Raw genomic sequence first — 15,368 nt, 5'->3', positions numbered from 1 at the left:
TTTGCAAAAGATGAGTCATCTCTGGGCATTTGTAAGGAAAAGCTGTGTATTGTGTTAACAAATGTAAGAATAAAATTACAGAGTGATTAGTGTATTATTTTGAGCGTGCTGTCATTGATCTGTACCTAATCTATAAGATCTGTTTAACTTTGGCCTTATATAAAGACAGACTGCGAATTTTTGATTGTGAAGTGTTTGCCTAGCTTTTGCTAGTGTCTTGCTAACTTGGAATTTTCTGGCTTTGTGATAGGCTTGGCAGAGCATACATTTCTGATGTTAATTCCTGTAAGGACCTGCTTTATTCGAATAAGTAGCATGTCACGTATTTTGATGACGTAGACAGAAAAGTATAATGTTTTGGGGAAATACTGCTAACATTTCTCATGTGCTCTTACCATACATCATTATAACTTAGCATTCTAAAAAACAAGACTGGTCATTAAGCTATACACTTTTTAAATTTATTTTTGAGCTCTGCCAAAATATAAACAGAACTAATGGATCTGGGCTTTTGCTTTCCAACATTTTGGCCTGGCATCCTATGAAACAGCTTAATCGAGACTGCTTCTAAACCATGTTTAATTGTATTAAAGAGCAGTTTCTGAAGAAAACAGAAAGCAGTTTGCTGTGAAGGTCTTTATCAGTGCTTCATGAATGAAAATTGTTTTTTTTTCCAGTGATGTTCTCCATATCATCATCCTTTCCATCATAGTTCTTTTTTTCAGTGAGGTAATTTGATGTCTTAATTCAGCCCTCCTCTTCTGTCACTCATTTTTTAAGTATAGTATTTAAAACAACATGAAAAGTTTTCCTAGGAAAAACCTCACACACCTCATGGAGATTATATCAGATATTCTCTTAACTACTACTGTGTGTTGAATTAGGTGATTTAGATGAACAGCTGCCTCAGTTTGCTGTGATGTGTCTGCTCGCTTGCAGTTCTAGGGGTTCTTTAAACTACTAGAACCTGTACTGCATTGTTGGTACTTCATCAGACAGTTATTTTAATGTTTATTCTTTTTTCATTTTTTGTTAATTTCCTTTAAAAATCCTAAAGGAAGCCTGTTATCTGGTGTGTTTAGAATTAAAAAATACCAGACAGGCATCTTTCAGATATACCACGTTTTATCCATAGATTTGTTATGCATGTACTCTATATCATATTGGTGAAAGATTCCATCTGCCTGGTAAGAGTATATGAACAAAGAAATGTAAAGGAGAAAGAATAAGAGGAGAGAAAAGAAGAGAGGTGTGATTTTGAGTACAGGCCTAGGAATCAACAAATTCTAAATTCTAGTTTGGATGCTAATTCCTTTTGTGACCTTGAACAAATATTTCTTCACGTTCCTCAAAACTGCCAGTTAGTATTATGATAGGTATGCCTTGTGCCCGTGCTGTGCAAGTCTTTGCTTCTAGAAGAATCCGAAAGAAAAGAACAACCCGTAATGGTATTTGCATTCCATGTGTTATGTATCACTACTGGAAAACTACCTATGTTTAAATCTGAATTTACTTGTTACTGGAAATTTGAATAGCAGCTTAAGTATGCTTATGCACGTTAACTTTAGAGGCTAGTTTGATTTTTCTAGTGAACTCTGTGAGGGAGTACTGCAACTTTGTTTATTTGGTGTTTATCAACTAGTAGTATTTTAATCAAAAATGTTAATGTCATTTCAAAAGAACTCAGAAGATTTATCAAAATCAGCTTTGTTATATTAATACAAATATAAATGTCATGTGTTACACATTCCTTTGCTATGAGTAGTAGGTGGGTAGTTTTTTATGGGACGTTTTTCAAGTGTTAGAAGCATCATTATGTGCTGGGCAGCTGCTTAAAATAAACAGATTTTGAATTATGAATTGAAATATTAAGCAATAAAGCGGGTAAGGCCTTGAGATTTGATGAGGCCTGTGATAAAAAAATATGCTTTCCTCTTAAATTACATCTGCTGTTGTCCTTCTCACGCAGGGCTTCAAACTTGATTTTGCTTTAAATTGTGAATTTGTTCCTGTTGAATTCAGTGACATCCGACAGACAAAAGCAAGCTTTAAAAAGCTGATGAGAGCTTGCGTTCCCAGCACTGTTCCTGCCGATTCCGAGGCAACATTCCTTAAAGCGCTTGGAGAGTCAGAATGGTTCCCACAGGTAATTCATGTGACAGATCCTTCAAATAATCTATGTGCAGTACTGCTCACACAAAATAAATCTGGCGCTGTTCTGACAGAGAACTATTATCTTCTAGCCAGCTGTTGTTGTTCTTTGTAATTACTTTGCATACTATCAATTTTGTCAATACTTAGGCCTTTTTATTTTAATATGATCATAACATTTACAGATGTTGGAGACATTTTTAATAACATAATTTACTATTTATAACATGGAACAGGTACCCAAGTAGGGATGACCGTTTTTACTGTCTATATCAATTTATAGTCTTGGTTTCAACTGCTTTGTGTTATAGTATATATTTTAAAAATCAGAAATAAGTACAGAACAATAACTGAGCCTTTTGATTTTAAAACTAATATTATACTTTTTGCATATGCCCTGGCTTCCCACATGCACAAGCATTTAGCAAACAGGCTGTTGTGGGATACAGGAACACGTCGGGGGTAAGGGACTGGCAATCTTTCGGTATCAGTTATTTCCCTATCCCACATTCTTTTACGTTAAGTCTAACAAAGTGAAGGTATGACTGGAAGTAACTCTTGCAAGATTCAAATGATGATGATGTGGGAAAGTCAGCTCTTTGTGAATCTTTGAGCATTTCAGTTATAGCGGATGCTTTTGACGAGGTGCATGTTATGTTTGGAGTCCTCTGTTGAATAAATTCCCCTGAATATAGTTAATCATAGAAAAAAGAACAGAACCTTATCTTATGCTAATTTTTCAAGGAGGAAATTCCTGTGAGTAGCACAGTAATTTTGGTAGTTATGTTTCAGAAAACATACTCCGGGCTGGAACGTGCTACAACGCAAGGAATGACTTCCAACTTTTCTCCTCGAGGTGTGATCACTCCTTCGAGAGCAGAGGAGGCGGTCTTTCCTGTGTCTGACCACTACTTTGGTAGATGGGAGAGGATGAATACTTGACTCCTCCACCATATTAACATTTTCAATCACAAAGTCTTGAACAAATCAAAAGGTGTAAACAGATGAACTGAGTTACATTTTGATGAAATAAACTTGTCTCTATAGCAGCTCAGAGATCAACTGTTTTCAAAGTATAAGAAACTTTGGAGGAAGGGCAACAGTGCATTGCTCTGTGCTCAGGACTAGATCATATGTCACACACTAACCCTGGTTTCTGTGGTGTAAATCATGTTAAAAATGCTGTGGTATGTGTGATAAACTTAATTTATGACTGATTTGTCCCATTTTCTACTTCTTTCTGCTATCTGTCATCTTGGAAATTTGTTTTTGTTATATAAAGCTTTCTTCTCCTAGATAAGAGAAGTTACATGATATTGAGTTTTAATACTGTTTAGGTTAAATAGTTCTTTATAAGGATGTGAATACACAAAAGTTCAAGATACTGCCATATTTTCTGAATGTAAATGATAAAAATAGTATTTTACATTTCTTTATATTGAATCTGCATAACTAGATTGCGTATCAGTTTCTTTTTATATCGACAGCAATAAAAAGTCTTTATTCTACCCTACTGCCTAAAAAATATAGACTAATAAATGAGCTGTTTCATTTTTAAAGGTGATATTCTTTTCAATCCTTATCTATTAAAAATTGCAGGAAAATGAGTTGCTTTTATTTTCTAAGTAATGACTGTGGGAATGTTCAGAGGAGTTAAGTGTCTGCCATCATAATTTCCATGGTAATATTTATAGGATAGTTGCTTGATTTTTTTTTTTCCCTCTTGTTTTCTCCAATTTCATTCTATTTCCCGAGTCCTGTCTCATTTCTGTACTTTCTGTACTTTTTGAACTTTTTTTTTCCTTGCGTACATGATCTTAGCTATGTCTTGTCGTCTTCCATTTATTTGTTTTCCTATATTTTTTTCTGTCTTCTTTCAGGCTTTCGTATTTCCAACTGCTCGTCTTGGTTGGGTTGTATTCAGTGCTCTACAAAAAGCAGTTTCATCCTTCTGTAAAAAAACGAATTTGTTACATATTTTCTATTATGTTCTTTGCCAGGAATGCTGTCACAAAAATGGTACAAACAGGACGAAGATTTTCCCTTTTGTAATTATGATATGAACTTCCCATTAAGATAAAATAAACCTGTCAAATCCACTAACTGGTTAATTTGCTTATACCTTTTCTGTTTGAATAAATCTCTTTCAAAGCAGTAACCCTGTCCAAACAAATTAACTACCCCATGTACTGAAGAGTTTGTAGTAAAACTGCATAATGCATATTAGAACGCCAATAATTAATGTATCCTCTTTCCACATGTTTTAGCCAGTGTGTCCAAAAGCAGATAAAGAGTCTTTAATCTATTTCGAGATTATAGACATGGGATTTTTCTTCTTTTTCAATTTTAAATGCATAATTCATTGAATTAATTTCAAATGTTCATGAGATTGAGCGTTAGAAATGTTTTCCTGTAAATATCTTACATGGGTTCTACCATTAGAAGTATGTAGTGATTTTATGAAACTTCAGCATTTCACAGGAAAAGATTTTAGTGTTGAGCCCAGCATGGAATTTCTCTACAATAAATCTCTCAACCACGTTGTTCCCATTCGCCTTTTTATGACATTGTTTTTATTACAGTACTCATTAGTTTTAATAGATTCTGCTCCTATCTTCAAATCTTTGCTTAGTTTTGTTATAGTTTGAATAAAAACCTTCTGAAACTGTTATGTTTCTGTAGTTTTCTAATCTCTTGCATCAATTCAATTTCTCTGTGCTGTATATCAGCTTCATAAGACATTTTTAGTATTAAGGAAAAAAAGGATTCTATTTATTGATAAGATCTATAAATTTATCTTATGTTTGAGAGTGTTACTTATTTGTAATACTTTATAGCTTCACAGGATAATGCAGTTGGGCGTGATCATCTCAGAGCTCCTGGAGAATGGTTCTTCAGTTATGGTTTGTTTGGAAGATGGCTGGGATATTACTGCACAAGTAAGCTCCTATTAAATCCTTGAAATAACTAAATAGTGCGAACAAACACAAGGCAATATTTTTTAGATAAATGACTGAAATTTTGATATAACATTAACGACTTTGTGATGTGGCAGCAGTGAAGAGACTAGAATGCATGAATCCTTACATTCCTTTGCAGTCTGCAGCTATTATTGATTTTTCACAACCATGAAAAATGTTCCATACGATGAACTTGTTCCAAAGGTCCTGACGGGCTGCCTATCTAAGATCTGAAATTCTGTGCTGACTGTATATTTTAGCGTGAAAGCTGAGAGTTGCCACAGTAGCTCGTTTTATCTCCGTAAATAAAGTGAATGGTTGCCTAGAGGAGACTGACCATCCACGGGAGGGAAGGAGAGGAATTTTTTCTCTTGCCATTCACTTTTCATAAATGAAGTTAGGAGACCTCACACAAAAAAAAAACCCTAAATTTTTGCCAAAGTGACTGTAACACCTGCTGCAAGGACAAATCAGCATAACTTTCTGAAACAAACTATAAATTAGGTAAATGATGACCCACTGCCTCATGCAGTGGGTACATTGCGTCCATGTAGTTGCTTCATAATCCAGAATATAAACACAGATATCAATAATTTCAGTAAATAAAAACCTCTTGTACAGCCAGCATCCTGATACCAAGTAAACAAAAGCACAAGGGAATGTTAACATTGTTCTTGGAACCATTGTCAAACAATGAAGAATAGAGAAGGGAAGGTACATAATAACTGAAGCTGGGAGAAGTCTCCTGAGATGCTGTCTACAAGAACAGGCTGGTAAGCACCATAGTACGGCAACACTTCAGAAGATCTAAAGTAATCCTCAAGACCCATCCTTTAAAGCTTTCTCTACTGAGGTCGCCCATACTATCTTGTAAATGTTTATTATCCTTGTTTTATTATTAAAAGTGGTTTTATTTCAAATTTAATTTACATTTGGTACTCATCATAATGAGCAAAATCTGAAAAAAATGCGAAATCTACAGTTACTCAGGTATGTCTTTTACCCAATTTAGTTGAAGCTCTTAAATATGAAACATTATTTGTATTATTTTGATAAAAATACCTGTAGTTGGTAAAATATTTGTAATTTTCTTTATATGAATGCTTTTGTTTCCCTGAAATATAAACAGATTATGCAATATTTCTATTCATTGAATAAAGTTTTCTCCTTTTAACTCTGATCACGCTTAACATGCTATATGCTCTTTTGTGATGTAGGTGGTATCTCTGGTGCAGTTACTCAGCGATCCCTTCTATAGGACACTTGAAGGCTTCCGAATGCTGGTGGAAAAAGAATGGCTGTCTTTTGGTCATAAATTCAGTCAGCGCAGTAATCTAACTCTCAATTGTCAGGGTAGTGGATTTGCTCCTATTTTCTTACAGTTCCTAGACTGTGTGCATCAAGTAAGTCAATCTATATCTAATTTTAGTTTACAAGAAATATTCAGAAATAACTGTATGGATGCCAATATTGCACGTCCATTATAGATAATGCCTTGAGAGAAGACTAGTAACCTTTATCTCTAGCTTTTGGTAAAGTGAATGGGTTTTGCCTCCGGAAAGAGTTGGAAAATAATGAATGGTTGCCTGGAGGAGACTGACCATCTATACTGGAAAGAGGATTGTTGGCACAATGGATCTTTTAAGATGATTTATACAGAAGTTTTAAATAGGAGTTCTTTAAGACTAATATTGGCTTTTGGCAGCCTGGAGGACCTTAAATTAAAAGGATATTGGCGGATTGCAAATACACTCGGTAGCCAGCATGTGCACTTTTTCATTCTCTGAATAATCATGACCTTTGAAGAGGCCTTGTACTGCATCAGTTTTGGAGACAAAAACCTATCTGCTACAGCTGTCTGTGATGTTTTCAAATATAAAATAGAATTTAAATCAAAAACCCCTCTATTTCTTCTGTGTAATGCATTCCAAAGGTCTAGTGTGTTGCCGTTACATCTTCTAGACAAGCAGAGCCTCGTCACTGGTAGCACTGGAATTTCAGCACGAGTTCTCCACATTTTCTTCCCCTGCTTATGCTGTGGTAAACAGTCTCTCTTAGATCTGACTGTTGAAGCTTTCCTGAGGAAAATTCTTCCTTTATTTCATTTTTTTTATACTAGCATTTAATTCAGTACTATACCTGCCCTAATTCTCAACTGCATCCAAAAGCTCTGTTTTAATTTTTTGAGATACCCCCCTTCAGTTCCTTTCCAAATCCTCATTTGTAGATTTTTTTCGGGCTGCAGGGACTGAACCTTACTTACAGCAGAAGAGAGGTGCCTTTGTCTTTCTTTGCCCCTTGGCACATAAATATGGTGATGATTTCTCTAGGTAGGATGTTATAGCTAAGGTGAGTAGTTTTTTCATTTTTTCTAAAGAAATGGAGAGGCAGATATGCCAAGTCTGCTGCTGTTTATAATTGCTGTAGGTCTCTTCCCATAATGAATTGGGTTTTGAGCAGCCTATCATTGAGCCTTAGCCTAATACCTTCCTAGAGAGGTTCCTGTGGGATGATCAACAAGAACAACCTCTCTGAGAATGTGGAGCCCACTGGAAGTATCTCAACAACCTGAGCCTCATTGTGTTCCCAATCGGAGTTAAAAGACAAACTTCCAAAATGATCATAATTATATGAATAGAGTCAGTGCATTTTTTTCCATCACCAGTTGGTTTGACCATTTGACTGTACGTAACATTACATTTGCCACCCAGGTCATTGCAGCAACTGTATGATAGTCCATAACTTCTTCATGGTGATTTTTTAGAGGAGGGTCTTATACAGAAAGAAGGATAAACACAGAGCAATGAGGTTCTTGAAGTGTTTTGGATTCAAGACAAGGATGTCACTCCTGGAAGTTAGTTGCAGGTCTGATCTTCAAGTGAGCATAATTAGTCAGAGGGTCTCCTCTCAGGAAGCATGTTAACAGATGTTCAGGTTAGTTATAAGGGGAAACAAGTGGTATCACAGAAATAAAATTTTGTAGTTCTTGGTATTCTGTTTTTCTCACGCCAGCCTAATTCTCTGCCCCAGAGTCATGTAGTTCCACCCTAAGTAATAGTTTTTCTGGAGGCTTTATTTTCTTGGCTGGTAGAGATTTCACTGTAATTTTCCACTTCTATGGTTGAAGCAGATTTTTGAAAGGTTCAGTAATAGTACCAGAAAAAGAAGGAACATAAACCTTTAGAAAGCTGGGAAACAATGGGTCAGCTGGAATGTTCTTATTTTTATATATAATACATGTCCAGAAGATGAACACCAACAGTTACATGGTGTAGCAAAAGTTAGATCCACGATATCACACTCATTTCAGGTTAATTCTAAAGACTGTCCCATTTCAGGTTGAGTCTAAAAACTGTCCTCTTTTTCATCTCGAAACAGTAAATAAAATGCTTTGCAGAATCTGTGTGTATGCAAACACTAGACAGGAGGAGGTAAATGGCGTCTTGTAAAGCTTGCATAGTTAGTGTTGCACATGTGTCTTACCTATTCCACTTGTCTTGCTTTTCTCACTGAAAAATCTGTGCTTTATTAAGCACAGTTTATTAATCCCCTTGCTTTATTAACCTGTATTTGAATTTGTGGGTGTCTGTGTCTCACATAAGACTGTTAAAAACAGCAGCCTCCTTTGTGGAAACAAACATTCAAAATGAATACTTGCATGGAGTTGACCCTGAAAGAGGAGTCAGCAAGTAGACTTGTTCTGTTGCCAAAAGCAAAGTCCACAGTTTAAACATCATGCTAAACCGATGAAAAACAAGTCTTTAGGTGTCTATGGGTGAGTGATAATGAATGAGAAAATTAGTAAAGACTTACTGAAGAACGTATTCAAGAAAATGAAAATGTTGTATATATCCCAACATTAAACACCTCCGTAGATCATCACATTTATTACCATGTTGCAAGTTAGTAAGTCATATCCTTGAAATTTGGTTCTATTTCTACAGCACTAGCAATTAGAAAACTTAGAAGCCTTTGTTATGTTTCCTATCTTATCAATCTGTGTCCAAATGGCTGCAGTCCTCAGATTCATTTTTATTTAAAATGGGGAGATTTCTCTAATGAGAATCGACTCACTACACTTTGCATTACAAATAGTCAGTATTTGCACTGCAAATAATCTGACTAATTGTCACAGTAACTATTCCTTACAATAACTCAAGGTTATTGCTCCTTTGCTGAAGTAGAAAAATCCAGTTCTTAGCTGCAGTGACTACTACAGGATAGAATAGTCGTGTCTTCAAATATTGAGACCCTTCTGCTGAGTGGTTCATTCAGTTCTGTGTACAAAGCATCCATCTGGTGCTGTATTCTCTCCACTGTCAGATCTCTTCCCCATGCTTTAATGAGATGACTGGATAACACTGCCTATTAGTAGGATGGAATAAATCAATATTTGGTTTGTAGCGGTAGTGTAATTTTGAAGTGAATCCCTCAAGCATCTTCCCTTACCATTTGCTGATGCTGTTTTGGTGCATGTGAACTAGGTTCATCTTGGAAGAAGTTAAACCAGTTCTACTCCAGGTGTGTGCCAAATGCACATCAGGTCTTCAAGGGACCTGAACCAATGACCAATCCTTTAGACAGCTTAAAAGTGTACTGTATGTACAGCAGGGTTAGGTAGTCCAAAGTTAAACAGCCAACATGTAGTGAAGCTTTAGTGAGCTCAGCACCAGCTGCTTTAGTCTGTTTGTTCACTCCTGTTGCTCTGAATTACTTGCTAATGTAGACATAGCCAACATCGTATCTTATTTTTGACCCTGGAGACACTTTGCTACAGTCTTACTGTAGTACATCTGAGAAAGCTGGCATAAAGAAAAGCAAGGAAATGGTCCATGCATACCTGCAGAGTGTTTTTCCTCAAGATCGCAGAAATTTTTGAAACAAATGGATTAACCAGAACAAAGTTAACAGTTAATATTTAAGGATTTGGGCTTATTGTCATGAAACAGAGTTTACCATGTTTTCTTCATGGCAGAATTGCTGTATTTTCTTTAAGTTATGTTTAACACAGTCTGCAATTTTAAGAAAGTAAACTGTAATTGTCCTAGCTTTAGAAGATAGGATGAAATTTAAAGAAGTGGGATAATCACTGGCAGGTATAATTTCTGCCTCGAGCTGCAAGGCACCTGAAATGCTCCTCCTAGATGTGTGAACCTGTCAAGGAAACTTGACCCCTCTCCTGAGAACTTCTCAAGGAAGTGTACATAATCTGTAGTACTTTCATTCAGGCGTGGGAGCGGGGGCAATTTCAGACTTTCCAGTTTGTTCTAAAATTAAATGTGGCTTTTTTTCCCCTAAGGTTAGCCTTGAAATAACAAAATGAATATTCATGGTGTTACTTTTAGGAAAAAGTTTCCATTGTCCAGGGTTGTTTTCATTTGATTTGGTTTTCCTGAATGGTAAAGAAAGATTGCCTTTGTAGTTAATCTCAGGTGTCAGCTTTGCAAGCATGTTTCTAGGTATCTGACTCTTCTATCTTTAAGAAGCAATATAAAGTTCCTTCAGCTTCTTCAGTTTTAAAGTTCTTTCATACATGTTATATCATCTTTCATATCATGGATATTTTTATCAGAAAAATCTATATTTTTTACTTTTTGTCCTAAGCTGTGTCCACATGCCCTGGCTGCAGCTATGTCAGCTGAAAGATTACCTCCTGCAGCCCATCTGGAGCTATTCATCACTTCTCCTGTGGTGGAGAATACCACCTGTCCAGTGTGTTAGCGAAGCGGTTCATGTCAACCTGCCCACAGAAGAAGCACACTGTATAAACTGACCCATCTTGTTTTGACTAGTGTGGATTCAAGAGCAGTTCAGCAGGTCAATCTGAGGGAGGCAGTAACCTCTCATGATGTGCAGATAAGGCTGGCTAGGGATTATAATCTTTTCTGACCACATATCTTCAGCCAAGAAAGGACATGGGAACACAGCTTTAGTGTAATATAGATTATATAGATCTGTCTGTTCTTAAAAGATTGCTTTAAGCTGACTTTCCTGTGATTCTGCATGGAATGTAGTAGCTCTGAATAGGCTTTCTAGAAATAGACATATGAAGATTAGTCGTCTTATTCATAATGGCACAGAACTGCTTTACCAAATTCTAACTAATTTATTGTAAACTCTAGGGGAATGAGTTTTGAAGTCAAATTAGTGGTTGAGCTTTCTTAGGAATTTACCGTGGAAAGTATATTTACTATTTACTAAATGTTTGTGTGTGAACGTTTCTGTTACGTTTCATTGGTTTGTGTGCAACTTGTTAGAACACTATGGAATCCAGTTAGACCAGGACTTGACCCTGAAGTGTAAAATATTATTGTAATATATTGCAGTTAAAAAAAATAGCCCATTCACTTGAAAGAAGCATTTGCTTCCTTCAAATTAGTTTTAACTGTTACAGCCTCAACATATTAGGTACAATAAGAAAGTCACCATAGAGCCAATATGATTTAAGTATCATTGGTTAAACTAAAGATACAGAGAAAACAAATGAAGCAGTGATTCCTAAATTAGAACTGCATCATCTTGTAAAAAGTCATTGTTTATGCCAATATCTCCAGGTGTCAGCTGAATTATTAATGCAAAATCATTCTTTCACAATAGCAGCATCTGGCAGATACCCTCACTGCTTCTAAGACTGGATTTATTAAAGTGATGTCACTGCAGGAAGCTTTTCTTATTTTTCTTCTCTATCTATTGATTAATTTGTTAAAAATAATTAAACCTGAATAATTTTCTAAAATTGACTTCTTTCAAGCTCAATAAGAAGCTCTGTTACAGCACCCTCTATCAGAGGAGATGAATGTACTTACACCCACGGTAAATGTTTTAAGTTATGCCAGTGCTTGTAGAAGTAGCCTGTTAGTGATTACGAGCAGAAGGCGTTTTGGAATATGTATATTTATTATTTAAGGTAAATACATATTGATACATAATGGGAACACAAAACCAGAATGTTTCAGAAAAAGTAAGGCAGGCTGAAACAAGTATAAGATTACTAAAAAAAATAATAATTTAGTAGAGATTTAAGTTAATTGGGGACATTGTGATTGGAAAAAGAATTCTAAAATACTGTGTTTCTGTAATCTAATCATAGTATCAGAAGCAGCTGTAGGTTTGCTGAGGTTTTAAATGTTCATATATTATGGAAATTAAGCATTTTTTTAAAAGATGCAGTTCTTATTTTCAAAAATACCCTATCTCTATAGCTATTTTTTTCGAGCTGGCATATGTTGAAATGGCAAAACATAAAACATTGCTTCTAACTCGCATGCAAGTTTTGAATATAGCTCTTTGAAATCAAAGAATTAACTGAAGTGGGACCAAAGAGGTATTAGAGAGAGAGCGCAACTATATTTATCCCTAACCTAAGTGGTTAAGTTGCTTACAGTAATTATTAGTTTCTCTTTTAGGTTTACTTTTAATTGTTTAAGTGAATCCGACTGTTTTCTCCTGTGTTTAATTTCTGGTGAATGATTTAATCACTTCTGATGTTAGAGCCATATTTTATCAGGAGCTTTTTTCCCTGATGGCTCAGCCGTGATTTGAGTTTTGCAGACTATGCAGCAGCTAAACAGATCAGTAATAACAACAGTCACATCTCCCAGCAGTAGCATCCTTCCCCTCTCCAGGTGTGCTGAAATCAGCCACAATCATTAAAACACACGTACACTAACAGTAACTGCATCATTCATCTTTGCTGTCATCAAGGAAGTGGTTTAGAAGACAGTTGTTTTCACTTAACAGGTAAATCGTGCTGTTATATTTTCTAGTTACTTGTAGTTGTAGCTCCAGAAGTCTCAGGAACGGGATCACTCGCAGCACCTAGATCCATGCTAAGATTTTAATAGCAACTTATTTTCATAACTTTTAAAATTTACTAAAATAATTACTGACCTGTAAGTAGAAGTTAGGACCCTGTAAAAGTCATGTCAAAGAGCAGAGTGTACGCTGACTTATCAAAAAGCCTGTCCTTCTGTAGTATGTTCAAGAAAAGTCTTTTCCCAGCACGAGGTGAAAAATGTATACTTAGCTGCTTGTGTATGTATGCATGTATGTGTGCATATACACACACACACACACACACACGCACGCAGAGCTTTTCGAATCACAATTCAAAAGTACATTATGTCATTGTTGTACAAAATTAGTGTTCTCTGATTGTATTTTAATCTAACGTATGCCAGTAAAATTATTTTCCCTATTTATAAGGAGAGCTAAAAAGTTACCTTGTCTATGAAGTTGCTCTTGAATTTATGATAGTAAAAATTTTGCTTAGCTGCATAAGCATGGAAGGCTGTGCAGGAATGTAATCAGAAGTAGTGCAAGTAACGTAAGCATGAATACATTGAACTGAAATATCTTAGCATTTTAAATGCCTGCCCACTAGCAAACATACTAATGAGAAATTTGCAGGCTGAAATGCTGTGTGTGTGTTTATAGATCTTTCAAGGGATTTTTCTGTCACTGTTGTACATGCAGTCGCAAACTTTTCCTTGCTAAATTCATACTTCACTTTTTTGGATTTCTGTGGGTTTTTTTCAGCTGGCATATGTGAAAATCTAAACATCAAGGAGCTTCAAACACTAGTTTCCTTAAGTATTAAAAAAAACATGTTCCTCTCTTGAGGAACCAGTAAGTAGAGATTAGAGAGAGAAAAATGTCAGAAAATGACTGTGGTAGGAAAGCAAAAGGCAAGATGGGGATTGCAAAAATGAAGATATTTTACAAGTTTTGATGTGAAGATAGACAAAGCACTATGCGAATATTTCAAATGTTAAATTCAATCAACAGTATCTTCTGTGTTCAGTAAACTGTAGTTAATTCTATTGTAACTGTTGATTTTTAGTTAATTCCCATGTTTAACTCTGAAAATAAAGATGAGAACTTAAAATTTTATTTTAAAAAGTACATTTTAAATTGGGAATGAGAACATGAGAACAATGAGAACATGAAATTTTTGAGGGCAAGAACTCATCAAAATTATAAATTTAGAATCTTGAATTTTATATGGATAGCAAGTATACAAGTATATATCATCAGTAATTAATGCTAACAAATACTGCCATGAATATTAAACTTCATGTTTGAAAGCTGACACCAGTCTTTTTCTGATAATGTTCAGGATGAAGCAATTGTGAAGAGCCAACTATTGCACATTGCTCTACTATGATAATCTTGCACTTTTTTTTTTTTTTTAACGGTTGGTGCTGTCTGCTGTTGGAGACGTACACTGAACTAGATGGATTCCAAGCCGAACTCAGGATCATGAATCAAGATGTTACATTTTAGTGTTTTAAATGTATACATATGAGTGTTATGTAATAATATGAATAATAGCATGTTTTTCCACTGTTTTTTTTACACGTCAACATTTCAGCATATATTTGAGAAGGAAAAAGTGTATATAGACTAGCGATTACTTCAGAATAGAGCTGAACCAGTAATGAGTGACGGACTGTCATTTGTCAGCATTACTTCCGTACATATCTACTACATTGTGTCCTGAGCAAAAGCAAGAAGTGTACTGCAAAACCTTCCCATTAAGTTTGATTTCAAACTATGGAAATGATGCATTGAGGAATAGCATCTTTGCCTGTGAAGTTGCATGGTGTCTCATGAATTATCATAAAGAATTTATAGCCTGGGTTTTATACAGAATAAAATACATCTTAGAAAAGTACACCCTATCTGCTATGAAACTTTTTTGCTGCATAAATATTCCATAAATTTAATTAGCTTTTAAATATTTTTAGACACAATGTAGAAGAATTTTTGTGTACAACGAAGGCAATCGTGTGGATGTTTGTTACCAGCCGTCACAGGAGAATTATTTTATTGTCATATTTCACATTATTGTTCCTTACAAATCCATTTGTATTATACCTCAATATCATTTTTTCTTTTCTTTTCTTAGATTCATAACCAATACCCAACAGAGTTTGAGTTCAATCAGTATTACCTGAAGTTTCTGGCTTTTCATTACATATCAAATCGATTTAAAACATTTCTTCTGGACTCAGACTATGAAAGACTAGAACATGGTATGTGTGATGTTGATTGCACATAGTTTTTGTAATTGTCCATATTTTTCCCATCAATGTTTAATCGACAAAAATTAGCCTAGATTGAGATGATCCAGTAATTGTATGGTGATAATCTAATGAATTCCAGTTCAGGAATATAAAACAAAACGTAGGTGAAGAACATGTTGAATTTTCTGAATGAAGTGATTGCTGAGTCATGCCACTGATGGGACTAAGA

General features: G+C 35.3%; 1 protein-coding gene across 20 annotated transcripts in view; it reads left to right on the top strand.

The window, feature by feature from the left end:
• SBF2 (SET binding factor 2) overlaps nucleotides 1-15,368 on the top strand; it is a 286,083-nt gene that overhangs the window by 251,238 nt on the left and 19,477 nt on the right. For all 20 annotated transcript variants that reach the window (XM_068945065.1, XM_068945055.1, XM_068945054.1 and 17 more), the window contains 4 exons: nucleotides 1,970-2,146; nucleotides 4,989-5,090; nucleotides 6,329-6,514; nucleotides 15,022-15,148. In XM_068945065.1, the coding sequence (XP_068801166.1) occupies nucleotides 1,970-2,146; nucleotides 4,989-5,090; nucleotides 6,329-6,514; nucleotides 15,022-15,148 (592 nt within the window). The remainder of the gene's footprint in view (nucleotides 1-1,969; nucleotides 2,147-4,988; nucleotides 5,091-6,328; nucleotides 6,515-15,021; nucleotides 15,149-15,368) is intronic.

Source organism: Struthio camelus, chromosome 5, assembly GCF_040807025.1.
Source record: "Struthio camelus isolate bStrCam1 chromosome 5, bStrCam1.hap1, whole genome shotgun sequence".
Taxonomy (NCBI): domain Eukaryota; kingdom Metazoa; phylum Chordata; class Aves; order Struthioniformes; family Struthionidae; genus Struthio; species Struthio camelus.
Note: the sequence above shows the minus strand (reverse complement) of the source record. Positions and strands in the feature narration are given on the sequence as shown.